The sequence below is a fragment of the Mustela lutreola genome, chromosome 15 (genome assembly GCF_030435805.1).
Source record: "Mustela lutreola isolate mMusLut2 chromosome 15, mMusLut2.pri, whole genome shotgun sequence".
Taxonomy (NCBI): Eukaryota; Metazoa; Chordata; class Mammalia; order Carnivora; family Mustelidae; genus Mustela; species Mustela lutreola.
In genome coordinates, this window is record NC_081304.1 from 43,183,536 (window position 1) to 43,201,086 (window position 17,551).

The 17,551-nt window shown below is 36.9% G+C and overlaps 1 protein-coding gene and 2 non-coding genes across 5 annotated transcripts in view; all 3 read right to left on the reverse strand.

Moving 5' to 3' along the window:
* The window catches only part of SSH2 (slingshot protein phosphatase 2), a 258,525-nt gene that overhangs the window by 53,375 nt on the left and 187,599 nt on the right, over positions 1-17,551 (reverse strand). For all 3 annotated transcript variants that reach the window (XM_059147750.1, XM_059147748.1, XM_059147749.1), the window contains 2 exons: positions 7,558-7,661; positions 4,977-5,041 (listed from right to left, as the gene is read on the reverse strand). In XM_059147750.1, coding sequence (XP_059003733.1) covers positions 4,977-5,041; positions 7,558-7,661 — 169 coding nt within the window. The remainder of the gene's footprint in view (positions 1-4,976; positions 5,042-7,557; positions 7,662-17,551) is intronic.
* Positions 1,134-1,195, reverse strand: LOC131817230 (small nucleolar RNA U2-30). Its single transcript, XR_009348414.1, has one exon. It is a non-coding gene; the product is annotated as a small nucleolar RNA U2-30 (small nucleolar RNA).
* LOC131817231 (small nucleolar RNA U2-19) lies at positions 1,544-1,620 on the reverse strand. The gene has a single exon (XR_009348415.1). It is a non-coding gene; the product is annotated as a small nucleolar RNA U2-19 (small nucleolar RNA).

A 17,551-nucleotide genomic window follows, 5' to 3' on the forward strand; every position in this document is an offset into this window, starting at 1 on the left:
AATTCAGGTGTCTCTGACTAACTCCAGTTCTCACTGAAAAGGATACCAATGAAGTTTATTCTACTTATCCAGCCAAAATAATATTTTGAATTTTGAAGCTTCGCAACAATAGCAACTGAGAAAATTATTCCAATTTCGAATGCTTAAATTTGGATCCTATTACAAGTGTCAGGTAGACTCCACTCAGCAATCTAAGGACTGAGAGGTCTGAGAAGTCAGATGCCTCCGCTTTATTTCTGGTAAGAACCCAACCTGTTTGCAAAGCTCATCTACTAAAGAATGATGTTAAAACTTCTACCAGGGGCACCTGGGTGCCTCAGTGGGTTAAAGCCTCTGCCTTCACCACAGGTCATGATCCCAGGGTCCTGGGATTGAGCCCCGCATCAGGCTCTCTGCTCAGTGGGGAGCCTGCTCCCTACCCTACCCCTGCCTGCCTCTCTGCCTACTTGTGATCTCTGTCAAATAAATAAATAAAATCTTAAAACAAAAAACACACAAAGCTTTTCTCAGTAACTAATTTAGATGCTTATAATCTGATTACAAGTAGTCCACAAGCACCGCCTGATAAAATAACTTCTGTCCTCAGCATCATCCAACATCAAGAAATCCTACTCCTTAAGCTTACACTGCACCTTTGCCTTTAATTTCTTTTCACCAAGTCTTACATCATGCTACTGCATGCAATGTTTATCCTTAAGGAAGCCACATTACAAAGTCCCAATGTCTAGACAGGCAGCTCACCCCATCCATCAGAGAGAAAGGTTTCAAAAGTATGTAAATATTAAATTCTAGCCAAAAGAACAAAGCAAAGTCATTATCTAAAATTAAAACAGACTTCAGATGTGACACTAATAAACTAAAGAACACTGTTTTCAAAAGCAATAGAGCTTGAGGGAATCTCAGGATTCTATTATTATTATTATTTTTTGGTTTATCTCTATGATATTCTTAAATTAAAAAAATCTCTGGATTATATTCTGCGTAACCATTAAAAACAGATTTACTTGTTGACATGGAAAGATATTCAAAATAAAGTGTGAAGAAAGCTGGTTATAAGTCAGCATTTATATTTTTATCTCATTCTTGTTTAAAAAAAAAAGGTGCTGACATATACTCTTTTCTTCACTCAATTCTGAGCTCAGTAGAAACCTTCATAGTTATAAAGGTCAGTAGTAAAACCTTTTCATCATTGTTCAAAACTGATTAGCCTTTCATATGCACACATTTCTTCCAATTTCATTCATCCACAGGCAAGTCCTCAGTTATCCACTTTTTGAAAACACACAAACACCCCTCCTCACCCCCCAGACATAGGTCTTATTGTTTTAAGGATTTTATTTATTTATTTGAGAGAGAGCATGAGTTGGGGGAGAAGCAGAGGGAAAAGGACAAGCAGACTCCACACTGAGTGTGGAGCCTGATGCAGGGCTCAATCCTGTAACCTGGAGATCACAACCCTAGCCGAAATAAAGAGTCAGCTGCTTAAACAGTGAGCCACCCAAGGCTCCCCAAGTCTTGTTTTAAATAATTTTATACTTTTGCTTCTCAGAAATACAGAGATCAATCAGGGAGACTAGTAGGTCTTCTGATACTCAAATTTGGCTATTTTAATCACTGATCCACTTCAGTAAGAGCAGAGGTCAGAATATCTGACATACACTTATACACACACACGCACATACACATGCACACAGGAAAGACTGGAAGGATGCTTATCCAAATTGCTAAGAATGATTTTCTCGAATATAGGATATAAAGTGATTTTTACTTTCTTCCTTACACCTTCCTGTATTGTAGGATTTTAAAAAATGTTATATTTAGAAAAAATACTCATTTTCACTTTGGGAAAACATCAATGTACCATAAAAAAACAAAGCCAAAAAAGCCCTTATTTTCTTAAACTCTCCTGCAAAGTACTCAAAAAACATCTCCTTGTATCTTTTCAGCACCTTAATGCTAATTAGGAATATAAAAGTTACTTCAAATGTTAGGAAAGTTTTTTTTTATATCCCAGTCTTTTTTTTTTTTTATTAAATAGGTCTTTGGTAATGTGCAAGAATAACTAAAAAAACATGGTCTTCATTTTGCCAGCTACGGTTTTCCTAAGTACTGAACTTAATGCTTGTATTAAGTATTAATGCGTGTATTTGGAATGCAAAGCTTCCCTAGAGGAAAAAATGGTTTAGTCTTATTTTCAATGCTAAAGCAAAATGTGGGATTTGGTGCCACTATCTGTTGTTGGGTTATTAAAAAAATAAGGGCAGGACTTTCAGTTGACTATCAAACTTTTAACCTTATGTACAGGCCCCAGGATGAGAATTTCAGCATTCCAAATTTAACTCAAAACAAAAGGCCTTGCTTTGAGTCTACAAATGCTCCTTTCAGTTAGAAAAGTGCTAATTTGTCCAAAGTCACACAATGTATTCACTCATTTTCTTGAAGATGACTCACTCAATAATCTGAAACATAATGACTATGTGTTTGTAACAATTCAAAACAACTGTAAAATGGCTTGTCATTTAAACTGAATTAATTCAGAGGCATCAGTTACATTTTCTGAATTTATATTTTATAAATGTAAAGCAGTTGAAGTTGCATATTTTAGCAGGGCAAGAAAAAAAGTTAATTGCCAACTCTGCCTTCCTGAACTGCTTCTTTAATGCTCTCCTGTGGTTAAAATTATTTTAATGTTTAGAAGTGCAATCTAAATTCCAGAAGGTTATCAAGGAGAAAAAGATAAAGTGATGACAGACCTTGACTTGAACTCTACAAAACCACACAATTTTGGGGAAACTATATACATGGATCTGACGGACATCAAGTGTGCGCAAGTGACCATTACTATGGGTTTTAGAGCAGGGGTTCTCAAAGCACGACTCCTGGATCAGCAGCATCAACATGGATGGAAAACTTGTTAAAAATGCAAATAATTACTATCTCCCCCTCCCCAAATCAAACACTGTGGGTGGAATCCAGCAAAGGGTGGGGGGAGTTCAACAAAGCTCTGCAGGTGATTCTGATGTACTCTAAGGTTTGAGTATCCCTGCGTGAGAATGTGAATGCTTTAAGAACTGTACACCACCTTTGTTCACTTACAAAGAAGTGTTTAAGATAGACATATATAAAAGTATAGACAAGATTTACATAAATGTATGATGTGATTCTCAAATTAGGATATAAAATAATTATGTAAGGATTTCTTATTTCATGTTCTTTAAATTTCAAAGGCTGTTTCTCACTCAACAAAAATTTGTGGCCATTTTAAGATGATGATAGAGGCAGCATTTGAGAGGAAAAAAATGACAGAATTTGAACCCAGAATGATTAAGTGAATGAAAAATCAGTTAATTACCACAGAATTCAGAGACCTGATCAATTTTTTACAGTCATTCTTGTATTCTACTTATTATTTCTCTTCCTGTCCAGAGCATAGAGATCAACCATTTGAATTTAACATGCCGACAGAAACCCAGTTTCCAAATTACCACCCCAACCTAGAAGAGCCGATCACCACATGGTTAGATGACTGCAATAACTACCTAGCAGATCTCCATGACTTAAGGTGGTTTCTTCCTCCCCACTATTCTGTATTAGCTTCTGAAGAATCTCTTGCTCTTTTTTTTTTTCTTTTCTTTCTTTCTTTTTTAGTAATCTCTATACCCAATGTGGGCCTCAAACTCACAATGCAGAGATACTCTACTCTACTGACTGAGCAAGCCAGGTGCCCCTCTCTTAAATACTGTAGCTATTCCACATAATTCATTGCTCCAAACCTTGTAATGTTTCACACTACTGCTTACTGAACAGGTAGAGGTACTACCTCCAACTATTAATAATATAGAGGGTCAGATAGGGAATATAAATGAGTATAGTAGGCCATATGACTATTAAATGGGTAGAAATGCTCTTCACTTTTCATAAAGAAACATACTCATACCATCTTTGTTTTCCTATTTTAATTAAATGTTCTACTATAAGAAAATTAACAGTGAAAAAATGATGACAAATGGAGACACTTGGCTTTAGAGGCTAGGAGACAATAGAATATATGCAGATTATGGTAAGTTAAGAACCCAGGCCATACCCATGCCTTCCCCTTTGGATCTAGCAAGTTTTATCAGGCGAGCATAAGGTCCCAGTATTGCCGGAGTTTTAGATTTTTGAAGACAAGCTCCAAGTATGGATTTTTATGTGAAATCATTCAACTTTACATTCTGGCTTGGAGTGAAAAACAATACCGCTGTGGTCCAAATAAAATATATCTGCCATTTTGAGTCCTCTAGTTTGGAGCATTAAATCCCTATTTAAATGCCCTGTTTTCTGGTATCTTATCTTCCTTATAGTAACAATAACCCCCAGATTTGGGCAGCATTTTATACTCTTCAATATGCTTTCAGGTTCAGTTGATCCTCTCAACTGTGAGACGTAGAGAGGAGATGAGAAAGCAGGCTCAGACAAACTAAGCAACCAACATCACATGAGTAGCAAAAGCCTAAGCCCAGGTATCCTTTCTCTGAGACCCGCACAAATCCCTGGCCCTTTTACTCTCTCCTTGTCCAACTTTACATGTGTTTTTGCCTCAGTCAGGCCCTCATGTAGAAGGACGGACTTCCTTCTTTCTGCCAATCTAAATTCATCATCTTTTAAGACCCAGCTCAAGCTCTACTGTATACAGAAAACCTTTCTAACTAGGACAAGTCTTCGAGAATTCTTTCTTCTGAACTTCAGTTGTTGTTATAGTCAGTAACCTACAAACTGGTGCTTATCAACAGCCTTGAATCATCAAATTATTTCACATAATTTCACATTAGTTTATATTCCCAGTGACATTCTAAGCTCTTGGATGGTACGGACATGTAATCCCTTTTTGTACCACATAGCTCCCAGCACTCTGTTGCGACATAATAATGACTGCTTAATGTTTGCCATCTTAGACAGTCTTTTGAGTAAGACTTACAATGATAACACTAACTTACCAGCCTGATGTTATCTTCTGGGCGGAGTAATATGAACATTGCTTGGAGATGCTGTTGGAGATCACCTGGTGAAATTTATGAAACAAAAAATAATTATTCTGCATTGTAATGCTAATAGAGAGGATTCCTTCTACGTTACTAACCAGTATAAAAGAAAGTTCTGGGTCACTGAACAACTATAATTAGACACAGAAATTAAGTGTCTTATATATAATAATTAACTTTAAGTGGAAAGACAGAATGGTAGACTGCATCTCTATACATTCACTTTTAGCCTATACTACATTAAAATTTGCTTTATGTTTGTCCAGTGCAAGATACACTTGAAACCAGTATCAGTTTTGTACTATCGTGGATATTGATGAAAGCAATGGTGAGATGTGTTGGGCTGTGCTTTCAGGCCCACTAAAGCAGCAAGGAGGGAATCCTGAAAAGTGTGATGAACAGGTTTAGAATTACCTCCAACTTTAAAAAAAGCTAACTATTTTGCCATTCTTATTTCTGTAAATCTTCAGTTGCACTTAACCTAAGAAGATTTTTAGATTCCCCTTAGAATAATGTCAGTGGTTTAAAATGATTTCCATATTAGTGGCTGATTTTCAAGAAAGAGTACTTTCATTAAATATAGCGAGTCCCAAGAAATAAATATTCCACTGAACCTAATGTTAGGTCCTTTAATGTGGCCAACCATTATTTGAATACATACGTGTTTCTACACATTCCCCAAACTAAATTGAATTTTTTGTATTAAAGTATTATAGATTTTCTCATACTCCTTATTCTATGCTAGAAAACCTGGGGCTTTGGCTAGTAGAAGATAATTAGATAACGTACTGTTATAAATGATGATAATCCGAGAACAAAAAACTTCATTCATGCCCACCCAGGTCCAGCTCTTTAACAGTCTAAAGTGACTGACATAGCCACCTGATCACAGATGCCAGTGGAACCTGTTCTCATACTCGTCTTGAAATCTACATACAAAATCTTCCTCCATGTAACTTCAACTGTTAACTGTGAGATGAAATACTATTATGTGCAAGAAGTGGTAAGGGGCAGGAAGAAAGAAAAGTAGGTTAGCGAACAGGTACTTGTTTAAAAGGTCAGCAAGTCTGAAAGCCTCTCCTTTCCCCCAACCCTTTTCTTCTCTTAAAGAATAGTTTTCTTGCCTCCCCCAACCCCCATCTCCAGTTCAATGCTGGCTTCTGACCAATTCCGTTACTGCAGAATCTTTCAACTTGCAAAATTAAAAAGGCGAATCATCATGTTTGGTCAGGTCTGTTCTAGCACATTTCAAACCCACAGACACAATGTAAGTCTCATTTGTAAGAACCAGTATCGGCTCATAGGTATAAAACCAAGAGAAATGAAGACATATGTTTACACAAGAATGTATACATAAAGATTCACAGCAGCATTATTTGTAACAGCCAAAAATTGGAAACAACTCAGATGTCTATCAACTGGTGAGTGGAAAAATAAAATGTGGCATATCTATACACTAGAATATTATTTGGTCATAAAAAGGAATGAAGTACTGACACATACTATAATGTAAATGACCCTTGAAAGCATTATGCTAAATAAAAGGAGCCTGTCTCAAAAGATCATTTATATAATTCCACTTATATGGAACACCCAGAATGGGCAAATCTATAGACAGAGAAAATAAATTAGTGGTTGCTTAGGATTGGCAGGGAGGGTGGAAGATATAGGAAATGACTGCTAATGGGTAAGTGAGTTTCTTCTGTGGGGTGATGAAAATGTTCTAAAGTTACAGTGATGGTTGTACAACTCTATACATATGAAAAACAAACAAACAAACAAACAAACAACAAAACCCAACGATGAGTGCAAACTTTAAATGGGTAAATTAGGTGAATTATATGGTATGTGAATTATATCTCAATAAAACTGTAAAAAAACAAATAAAAAAGAACAAGTGTGGGAAGACAGAGTGTTAGGTATAAACAATGAAGAGTGACTTAAGTTATACATTATAACTGAGTTAAGCAGCTGAGGCTTTTTAAAAATTAAGATTCCTTCTGTTCTATCAATACAAACGACCTAAGATTTTTAGGATGATGAACCTGTAGAGGACAACCATTTCTAGGTAAATAGTGGACGTAAGAACCTACTCCAAGTGTTATTGGTCCAAAGATCCAGCTGGCTTCTTGGAAGGTCAGGCAAAAGTCAGGAAGGCCTATCCCTATGGTAAGGCTTCTTACGTGAGCTGGGTATGTGGAAACTCAGGTTTGTTAGTGGTGAAAAGTACTGCCGGTAAGCAAACTGGGAATTTGCTACTGGAAAACCTTAAGTGATAAGTCACATAAGAATTCATTAGAGTATTCTTGTACCATCTTATTTTTCCAACACAAATTTATTGAACACTTACTACATATATAATGTATTCTGTTAAATGCCAAAAAAATAGTGAGAGCGAAAGACAAGTGATTATAGCACAATACAATGTTTTTTTTTCACTATTACAAGACTGTTGGAGAAATGGAGATAAGGTTGTCAGCCTTTTAGAACAAAAGGCAAAGAAACCAAGAAAGGAATGGTATATGTGGAACTTTACCTGCATGCTTGTTGCGTCTGTGGCTAATTCTTGGTGTGGATGAGCCATTTCCCCGTGGCAGAAAAAGGGCAGCACCTTTGACAGTTAGAAAGCTCTCGCTGATGCTGTAAGGGAAAAAGTCAAAATGAAATGGATTATTTAAGGAAGGAAATCAGAGTATGATGGAGATACATTTTGGGATTATTCTCTCTTCCATCTTCCAAAGTTCCAATTTCATAGGATGAAGTAAAAATAGAATCAAGAGAGACCCTTTTATTTACACAAACCCATCTAGTCTAGACAGTTTTTCTGAAACCTACGATATTCTATATATATCACATGGTAGCAGTTAAGAATAAAGGCTTGGGAAACAAAAAAGAGGGTAATGGCTCTGAAGTCAGATCGCCCGGGTTCGAATCCTGACTCTGCTACTTCTTACCTGAGTGAATTTTAGGTGACCTAAGTTTCCTTATGGGTAAAATACAGGTAATAAAATGAAGCTATTGTGCAGAGTCAACAAGGATACAGTTTCTTAGAGTAGTGCCCTTGTGCAGACGGATTTTTGAATTCAAAATGCAACTAAGGTATAAAACTCAGTTTTGCTTTAGTAGTATCTCTAGAAATGAAGCTGGCTGACACATCTGAGAACACTTTAGTTGCTTTTAAAACTCCCAAAGCTCTACCATGAATTTAATTCTTAGTGTTTTAAATGATTGCATTTTAAGGTACATAAACATGGGTTACACAAATATCAATACTATAGAAACATCTTCATTTTTTAAAAAGATTTTATTTATTTGACAGAGAGATAGAGAGCACAAGTAGGCAGAGTGGCAGGCAGAGGGAAAGAAATAATAAGAAATAATCTCCCCTGAGCAGGAAGCCCTATTCGAGGCTTAATCCCAGAACCCTGGGATCAGGCCTGAGCTGAAGGCAGCCGCTTAAATGACTGAGCCATCCAGGCGATCTGGGAACATCTTTAGATAAGTCAAGCATAAAGGTATAAATGCTTAAACTGGAGGAAACTGGAAACCCTCATCTTAATTCTTTTTTTTTCTTTTTAAAGATTTATTTATTTGAGAGAGAGAGAGTGCACACGGAAGTAGGGAGGTAGATGAGGGAGGGGAGCCCAAGACCCTGAGATCATGATGTGAGCCAAAAATCAAGAGTTGGGCACTCAACCAACTGAGCCACTCAGGTTCCCCTCTTATCTCTATTCTTTTTATTTATTTATTTTTTTTAAGATTTATAGATTTGAGAAAGAGAGAGACAGAATGGTGGGGAGGGGCAGAGGGAGAGAGAAACTCTAAGCAGACTCCATGCTGACCAAAGAGCTGGCTGTGCGGCTGGATCCCATGACCCTGAAATCATGACCCAGGCTGAAAACAAGAGTCTGACGTTCAACTGACTGTGCCACCCATGAGTCCCTCATCTTAATTCTTAAATGTAGTATTTTTAACTTGTGACAGACAGATTGATAGGCAGCCATTTTCTGTGTGTTTTAAATAACTGGAAGCATAGTTAAAATTTTATACATCAAATGACTGCTATTAAATGTTGCAGGTGAGATGTGGTTATTTTTAGTTTACTTGAAATGATTAGCTAAAGGGGGAGAGGGGGAAACAAATTTTGAAATTTGGAAAATGCTAAGCTTTCTGGTAAGAAATTTTAATTTTTATTTACATTTTCTTTAAGATATAAAAGGTTGATAATTTATGTAGTTAAACTGAACCATAACCATCGGTGATCAGAGAGCAGGTAATTGCAGCCCACGGAAAAAGTTATGACCTGGGAATTTAAAAAATAAGATCCTGAAGTTTTTGTTTAATTGCACCGATTTCTATATTTATGAGAATTTATAAACTGCAGTAAGTTCTGAATGAGATTAATCTTGTCTAATATAAGTAAATGTGTCTATAGACTGTGATCTCTCTAAACTAAAAAGTACAGTACTTGGAACTGTGTTCTTTATGATTATAGTGTTGATAAAGTACTAAACACAGAAAATGAAGGAATTACACAGTGTAAAAAAAAAAAAAAGTGGTGTCCTTAACAAATATTAGTTATTGTTACTGGGTCTGTGATTATCATAACAGCATCTGATTAGGTTCTAATCAGATGTAAATGATGTTACAATACTTAAGTTACTAATAATAGACTCAAAGTTTGCCAAAAAAATTTTGTTTAAAATACACACACACCATGCTGAAGTGTTACTCAAAACTTTACTTTCACTGACTTGCATTCCCACATGCAGTGAAAGGATGACACAGGAAATCGGTTTAACCTATGGAGTTTGCCATGTTAATACCATTTTTCATGTAAATGACAGCTCAACAGAGTTGGAGATTTACTGTTCAGAATAGCAGTAATATAATTACTAGTAAATATCCACAGAAAAGAGAAAATATATTGGAACTATTTCATACCAACAGACTAAGCCTTTTAAATGGGAGTGCCTGGGTGGCCCAGTGGATTAAGCCCCTGCCTTTGGCTCAGATCATGATCTCAGGGTCCTGGGATCGAGCCTCGCATTGGGCTCTCTGCTCAGCAGAGAGCCTGCTTCCCCTCTGCCTTTCTGCCTACTTGTGATCTCTCTCTCTGTGTCAAATAAATAAATAGAATCTTAAAAAAAAATGTTACTCAAACTTTGAAAAGGATAGAACTTCTAAAACATTAATGGCAAAATTTAGAATCATATAATGGAGGGTTCCAAGTTTGCTTATAAGTATGTTTATGCAGAGTTAGCTAATGTATTATAAATTACGCTGCCTACTCAACATTTCTGCTTGGAAATCCAATTGGTGTCTCAAATTTACATTGACAAAACAAAGCTCTGGAGTCCCTATAAACCTGATCCCTAGTCTTATCCACCCAAATTGTTTGAGCCAAATACTTGACAGTCATCCTTGGTTTCTCTTTTTTCCTGCAATAATATGTATCCTAATTCATCAGCAAGACCTGAGGGCTATACTTCCAAATATATCTTGAGTCTGCCTACTTAGTTCTATTACTACTCTGACAACGTCCATGGCACCATCATTTTTCAAAACTTAGATCACTGTTAAAGGGTTTTTTTTTCAAGCTTTTTATTATAGAAAATTACAAACATAAACAGAAATAGAGGGGATGATATAATGAACCTCCATATTCTCTCACATTTCAGCTTTAATCCAAGGCCAATCTTTGTTTCTTCTGAGTCCTTACTCTCTTTACCTTGTCCCTGAAGTGAAACTAATCCCAGACATTCTATCAGCAAAAAGTCTCTTAACTAGCCTGTCTGCAACCACTTCTGCACTGCTGCTATCCACTTACCAAAGAGCAACCAGAGGGATTCTATATATACAAAATACACAGATATATCATGTGTTTCCCTTTGTACTTACAAAGAAAAGCTGAAGTCTTTAGCTTAGACTTCAAGGTCCTGTAACATCCAATAATACATTACTTTTCTGATTTTGTACTACCTCCCCTTTTGTTCACTTGCTATAGTTGCACTGGTCTCTTTTATTTCTTCTGTGTTTCAGGCCCCTTCTTAGGTCCTTTGTGCTTTTCCTTCTCTTTTAAAAAAAAAAAAAAGATTTTATTTATTTGAGAGAGAGAGAGAGAGGGAGAACATGCAGGGGAGGGGCAGAGAGAGGGGGAGAAGCTCCCTTCAGCAGGGAGCCCAAGACACAAGGGGCTCAATCCCAGAACCCCGGGATAATGATCGAGCCAAAGGCGGGCGCTCAACCAACTGAGCCACCCAGGCACCTTATGCTTTTTATTTTCTACGTGGGATAATTTTCTCTTGGCCTGTCACTATTTAAGCCACAGCTCCAGTATCATCACCTCTTCCCCATCCCTGTCATACTCTATCCTTATTTACTTGTATACTTGATTATGGTTATCTCCTTATGAGAGAATATAAGTTCAATGAAGAGTGAGGATTTTATTTTGCTCAGTACATAATCCTCAACATTGGAAATAGTGCCAAATGCATATTAGGTGATCAATAGCTATTTAAGGATGAATCAATTCATCCCAGAGTTCTTCCCACACAGTTTTAGCTGTCCTGTCATTGCAGCAGGAAATGTAATTTAGGACAAGGAAACAGAAATCCTGTAATTTCACATGTAAAAAATAATTGTTACAGAACTCAATATATGTGGCAGATTAATGGATTGTAAATACAAATGTCTGATGATACATTAATTGGCAAATAAAATTAAATCACCTCTATAATGTTGTCAGTCGTTGACTCAACTTTATCCTTTAAGTAAGAGGCACAAAGCTGATAAACTTTTGAACTAACTTGCCAAATAGATTGGAACATGTCTTCTAAAAACAAATACAAGAAGTCATGGATGCCACTTTAAAAATCTGCATGCTGGCTGGGAGGGGCCACCTTTATTTTGTTTTGTTTTCATCTTTAAATAAAGCATTACGCTCTTGTGGTCTGTTGCACAAGTCTTGTCTCTTGTTACGTTCGTGGTATGCACATGTCACCCTGCTGTGGGTCACTGTGTTTCAGTCACATTACGGGAACAACCTAAAACAAAATGTCTTGAGTGACAGGATGAGTGGGGTACACCACAGACAGGAAATGAAATTCACACTTCTGCCAACACAGCAACTGTCTGCTTTACCAAATGAAAATATTAAAAAAATACAGACTAATATTCTACCTATCACCAGACAAAGTTACAGCTATGTGCACTTTGGTTTCCGGTAAGCAAAGTGGTCTCAACATCCACAAAAGAAGTGTATTTGTAGAGAGCTTAAAACAACCAAGCATACTTTAGTCGTTCCTTTTGTGAGACAGAAGTAGTTTCTCTTTGACAAACACTAGCTTAAGAACAAACTTCCTGGTTTGATACATTTATTGTTGCTCATGCTTTAAAGCAAACCTAAGTGTGTTCTTTAAAATGTGTGTAGTGCTTTCACACTGGGTTAGGTGGAACCAAGGACCCTTGGTTAATTCAAAGCTACCTGGAAAATTCCTGATGGTGAAAGAAAGACCAGGAGTCAAATTCACATACAGTATAAAAGAAAAGATGTTTTTCTATTGGAATCATTTACACAAATCTCAATGAGCTTTTCTGATACAACAAAAATGCACAGCAGATACACCTGTGTCAAATAAATAAGTAATAAATAAGTCAGGAGACTGCCATAGTAGGTATGGTACTGGCTCCCAGAGAGTCATGGCAGACACACTCTGGATGGTACAGTCAATTCTCTTTTATTCTGTGGTCCCAGATTAGGACTCTCCAATTATCATGAAAGTGGCATATACTGTTGGTTACAGGGATCAGGAATAAAAGCATGGCTGATTACAAAAATCCCTTATCATCACTGAGCAAAAGTCAAAGCTCTATAAATACTATAAAAAATAGGATAGCAGTATGATGGTGTGGAAATGAAAAAATGAAATTCACAACAACAGAGTTAGGTGGTTCAAACTGAACTTGAAAATTAAATGATTTATTTGCATATGATATATGATCATATTATATGTGAATTTTATCACATGTACTTCAGCATAAGGTAAAAGCTTAGTATATTTTGCTGTAACAGCAAGAGATTAATTTATATAAATATTGGTCTTCCTGAAAATTCAATCAACATAGATTTGGTCTCTACTTAAAAATTTGGGGAGCAAGTGAAAACTTTTTTTTTTTTATTAATTTTTTATTTTTTATAAACATATATTTTTATCCCCAGGGTACAGGTCTGTGAATCACCAGGTTTACACACTTCACAGCACTCACCAAAGCACATACCCTCCCCAGCAAGTGAAAACTTTTACACATTTTTTGAGTTGACCAATTCTGGACCAGAAACAGGACTTCTCCAGTAAATTTTATGGAGCCACTCAGAGGTGATTACAGTTGCCTGAATTAGACACAAATCCAAAAGCTTTCTTGGTCTAAAGATGGAGAGTATTTAGCTGCTTGATAAGAAAATGACACAGGATTATCTTGATAAGAAAATGACACAGTGACCAACTTCAGAATACAGCTGAAGATCATCTATTCCTCTCTTGCCATAAGACTGCTTGCTCAACAGAGAGAAAATAATTCCTAGTTAGACATATGAATAGCTAATAATAACTAACTTGACTGGATACCTAGAGTATGCTGGGCATTAAGCTGAGCACTTGACATTATTTCATTTAATCTTCACAACAATCCTATGAAGTAAGTACTATTTTTTACCCCCAATTTACACATAAGAGACTGATGGACTCAAGAGATTCTGAGTTATTTGCCCAAGATCAGACATCTGGTAATCCTCAGAGCAAGAATTCAGACCAAGATTTGACTTGAAACTTAATGCTCTGAATCACTCTCTACTCTGCTGTTTCAGTTTTATGATATAGTTTATGTAAAATGAAATACAATGTTTTCCTACAGAGCTTTCAACAGAACTGAATTTAAAAGTAGACTACAGGAGTGAAAGAAAAGGACTGAAATAAATCCAGATCTCAACTCTTCTCTTGCCTTTTTTTTGTTTCCCTTATCAAGGGCACGAAAGACTTTACTAAGGGGAATCAAGAACATCTGGCTGAGAGATGAATCCAGATGGGCTAGAGAGTAGAGAAAAGAACTGTAACTTCTGTTGGGAATGACAGTAGCATTTCAGTCTTGAAAATGGAGGAAAGATTACTCTGCTTTAAACAGATCTGGGGAAGCACTCTGTGCCAATCTCTCTTGATCAAAATCACTTCCTAGAGCATGAAATTTCTTAACTGGCAGTTTATTCTCAGGCACAGTGTAGAGGAAAAGGTCAACCAATGGAAGAAAATACTTAACTGTTCTGAGGTTGGAATTTTTTCTAAAGATTTTATTTATTTAAAAAAAATAAAGATTTTACTTATTGAGAGAGAAAGAGAACACAAGAACATAACATAGCACAAGTCGGGGGGTGGTGAGAGGGAGAGGGAGATGCAGACTCCCTGCTGAACAGGAGCCAGACACGGGGCTCAACCCCAAGACCCCAAGATCATGACTAGAGTGCAAGACAGATGTTTAACTGACTAAGCCACCCAGGCGTCCCAAGGGTGGAATAGTTTTTGAAGAATGTAGCCAGTGTGATCATCCATGACCAGCAGAAAGGCTAAGGAAGCAAAAGAAAGCAATAACACACCAGGCCAAATTGCAGAGTGTCAGCTGGATACACAGTCTTCTATTTTGCATACAAAATACATGAAGAGATGGATCATTTACTATGGGAAGTTGGGTTTCAGAGAGTGGATATAATAGTTTTACTTCAATATTAAAATTAAGGAAGTAGATTTTCATGTTTATAGTGTTTGTGATGTTTGGTATTTCTGCCGAAGCCAAAATTTATAGGTAAATTACATTTTACTTATAAATTGCACAAAGTGAGATGGCTGCCATTTATATAAAACTAAAATACACACAATCTGAACTGATTGTTTTACTTTTGTCTTGAGGTATATTCATCTAGGGGTAAGTTTCAAACATATTCTACCCTAACATTCTCCCTTTCTTAATAAGTGTTCTCTGATTATTTGTTTAATTTTCAGATTCAGAGGACTAGGGCAGCTTCTGTCAATTCCTTAGTTGGAGAAGAGTTCATGTCCCTACTTGGTGTGACTGTATCATATAGAAAGGAAATTTCGAAACAAAAAATATCAGACTAGAGGCCAAAAGACTACAGAACTATCAATGCCACTGCCTACTGAAAAGCTTGGCTAACTCCAAATATCAGAAAGAAAACATGGCTGCAAAAGTCAAAAGCATATTTCCGAGTAGTGAGAAAAAGTTTGATTCTATAATCCTAAAGGAACTCAGGGACTAGACTATAATGGGAGAAAGTCTAAATTCAAATAACATACATACTCTTTTCTGTAATTAAACATTCTCACCCCATCCCCACCCTTGCATGGGCATACTTCCAAATGACAGTATTAGAACAGTAATCAATACGGAGCCTTCCCCAGGTATAAACTCCAGACACACGTCTATGCATGCAGACAGTAGGATTATTTCTCTCCTCATAGGCAGACAAGCAGAGGTTGGGGTACATGAGTAGACCAATTATTGGCAAAGTAAAGAAGAACTTAGGACTCCAGTTCTTACTCATTAACTATAACCATCAGACATTTTAGTCCCAGCTAATCTTCCACTTAAACTTTCTTGCACAATGTCCAGCAAAACTGTCCTCAGATACAGCTGTTTGTTTTCCCCCTTTCCTACTTTTCTACAATCTAAGAAGAAAAGCAAAGTTCTGCTTGTTGAAGGCTGAGGGACAAACTCCTTCAACCATCCTGATCTTTTCCCTATAAACCATAAACAGAAGAAAAAAACGCAGAAAATCCCTTTTGTTTTGTTCATTTTGGATGCTCATTTACTTGGTAAGATCTTGTGATGATTCCATTTTGCCTCAAAGATGTGCATTTTAGAAATATTCAGAAACATAATGTAGAACCAGTAATTTTACCACTGGCCATATAACTCAACCTTCCAATTTCTACAGATTGGGGTACATCTGAATTGACATTTGTTATTTTTGGCTGTCCAGCAACAGATGTCTCCTTCCTAATCTCCCTCTGGTCTCCATTTGGGGAATACTCCCAAATGTGCATGGTCTTGGTGGCCCCCAACTCTGGAACTGTAAGGGGCCTTGCAGGAACTTGGCATGTGGTTTAGGCCTGGCTAGCTGAAATGCTCCCCAAATCTTTTTTTTTTTTTTTTAAGATTTTATTTATTTATTTGAGAGAGAGAGAGTGAGAGAGCATGAGAGGGGAGAAGGTCAGAGGGAGAAGGAGACTCCCCATGGAGCTGGAAGCCTATGTGGAACTCGATCCCGGGACTGCAGGATCATCACCTGAGCTGAAGGCAGTTGTCCAACCAACTGAGCCACCCAGGCGCCCCATCCCCAAATCTTAAGACAAGTTATCCAAAGGAGTAGAGAGAGTGAGGGACGGTCACATTCACCGTGGGAAGAAAAAGGTATAGACCAGTCTGTTCTTACTCCCTGGGCTTCCCTGAATGCCCTTGGCTCCTGTCTGTTCTTGAAGCCTCCTGTCTATTAGGTGAGCTCTGATTGCCTTCTAACAAATATTCTGGTAAAGATAGTTAAAATTCATTTCTGAACTTGCAACAGAAAATCTGATATATCAATTGCAGTTCAAAGAATTTAATGACTTGTCACATGTCACACAGCTAGTTAGTTAGACCTTAGACTAAGCCCCATGTCATCTGACACTCAGGGCAGCACTTTAACCCTTTATTCTGAGTTAGTAATTCCCACAACAGGACATACTGTGGGCCTAATAATCTGAAGCAACCCAGCAGTTAAAAACACATCTGGTCAGTTCATCTAAAGAGAACAAAGACAGGATTTTACTGCAAAGCCTGGTGTGATATTTGTTCTATTTTTCACAGTATCCTGAAGACAAAGTTCAGGTTTGAGTGGGGAAAAGTTTAGACATATTCCCGTGAGGCAGGTACTTTCACACTGTTTTCTTAAAGTTGCTTCTTTTCCTTTTTTCCTTAATATTTATTGACTGTTAAACACTGCTTAAAAAATATATGAAAAACTAGATGCCAAAAACAAAAAGTTAGGAAGACTGTGGGCCTTAGGAAGGAGGGCAAGATGGCCTACATGAGAAAAGAACTGGAAAGAAAAAGAGGGAGGACTCAATAAATAAAATCAGAAATGAAAAGAGAACTGACATCACAGAAATATAAAGGATTCTAAGAGACTAGTATGAAAAATTAGGTGCCAACAAACTGGACAACCCAGAAGAAATGGATACCTAAGTACCTGGAAACATACAATCTTCCCAAATTGAACCAGGGAGAAACAGAAAATTGGAACAGAACAATTACTAGCAACAAGACTGAACTGGCAATAAAAAAACTCAAACTCAACAAACACAAGTCCAGGACTAAATGGCTTCACAGGTGAATTCTACCAAACATTTAAAGAGTTAATACCTATTCTTCTCAAACTATTCCAAAACACAGAAGAAGAAGGAAAACTTTCAACTTTATTCCAT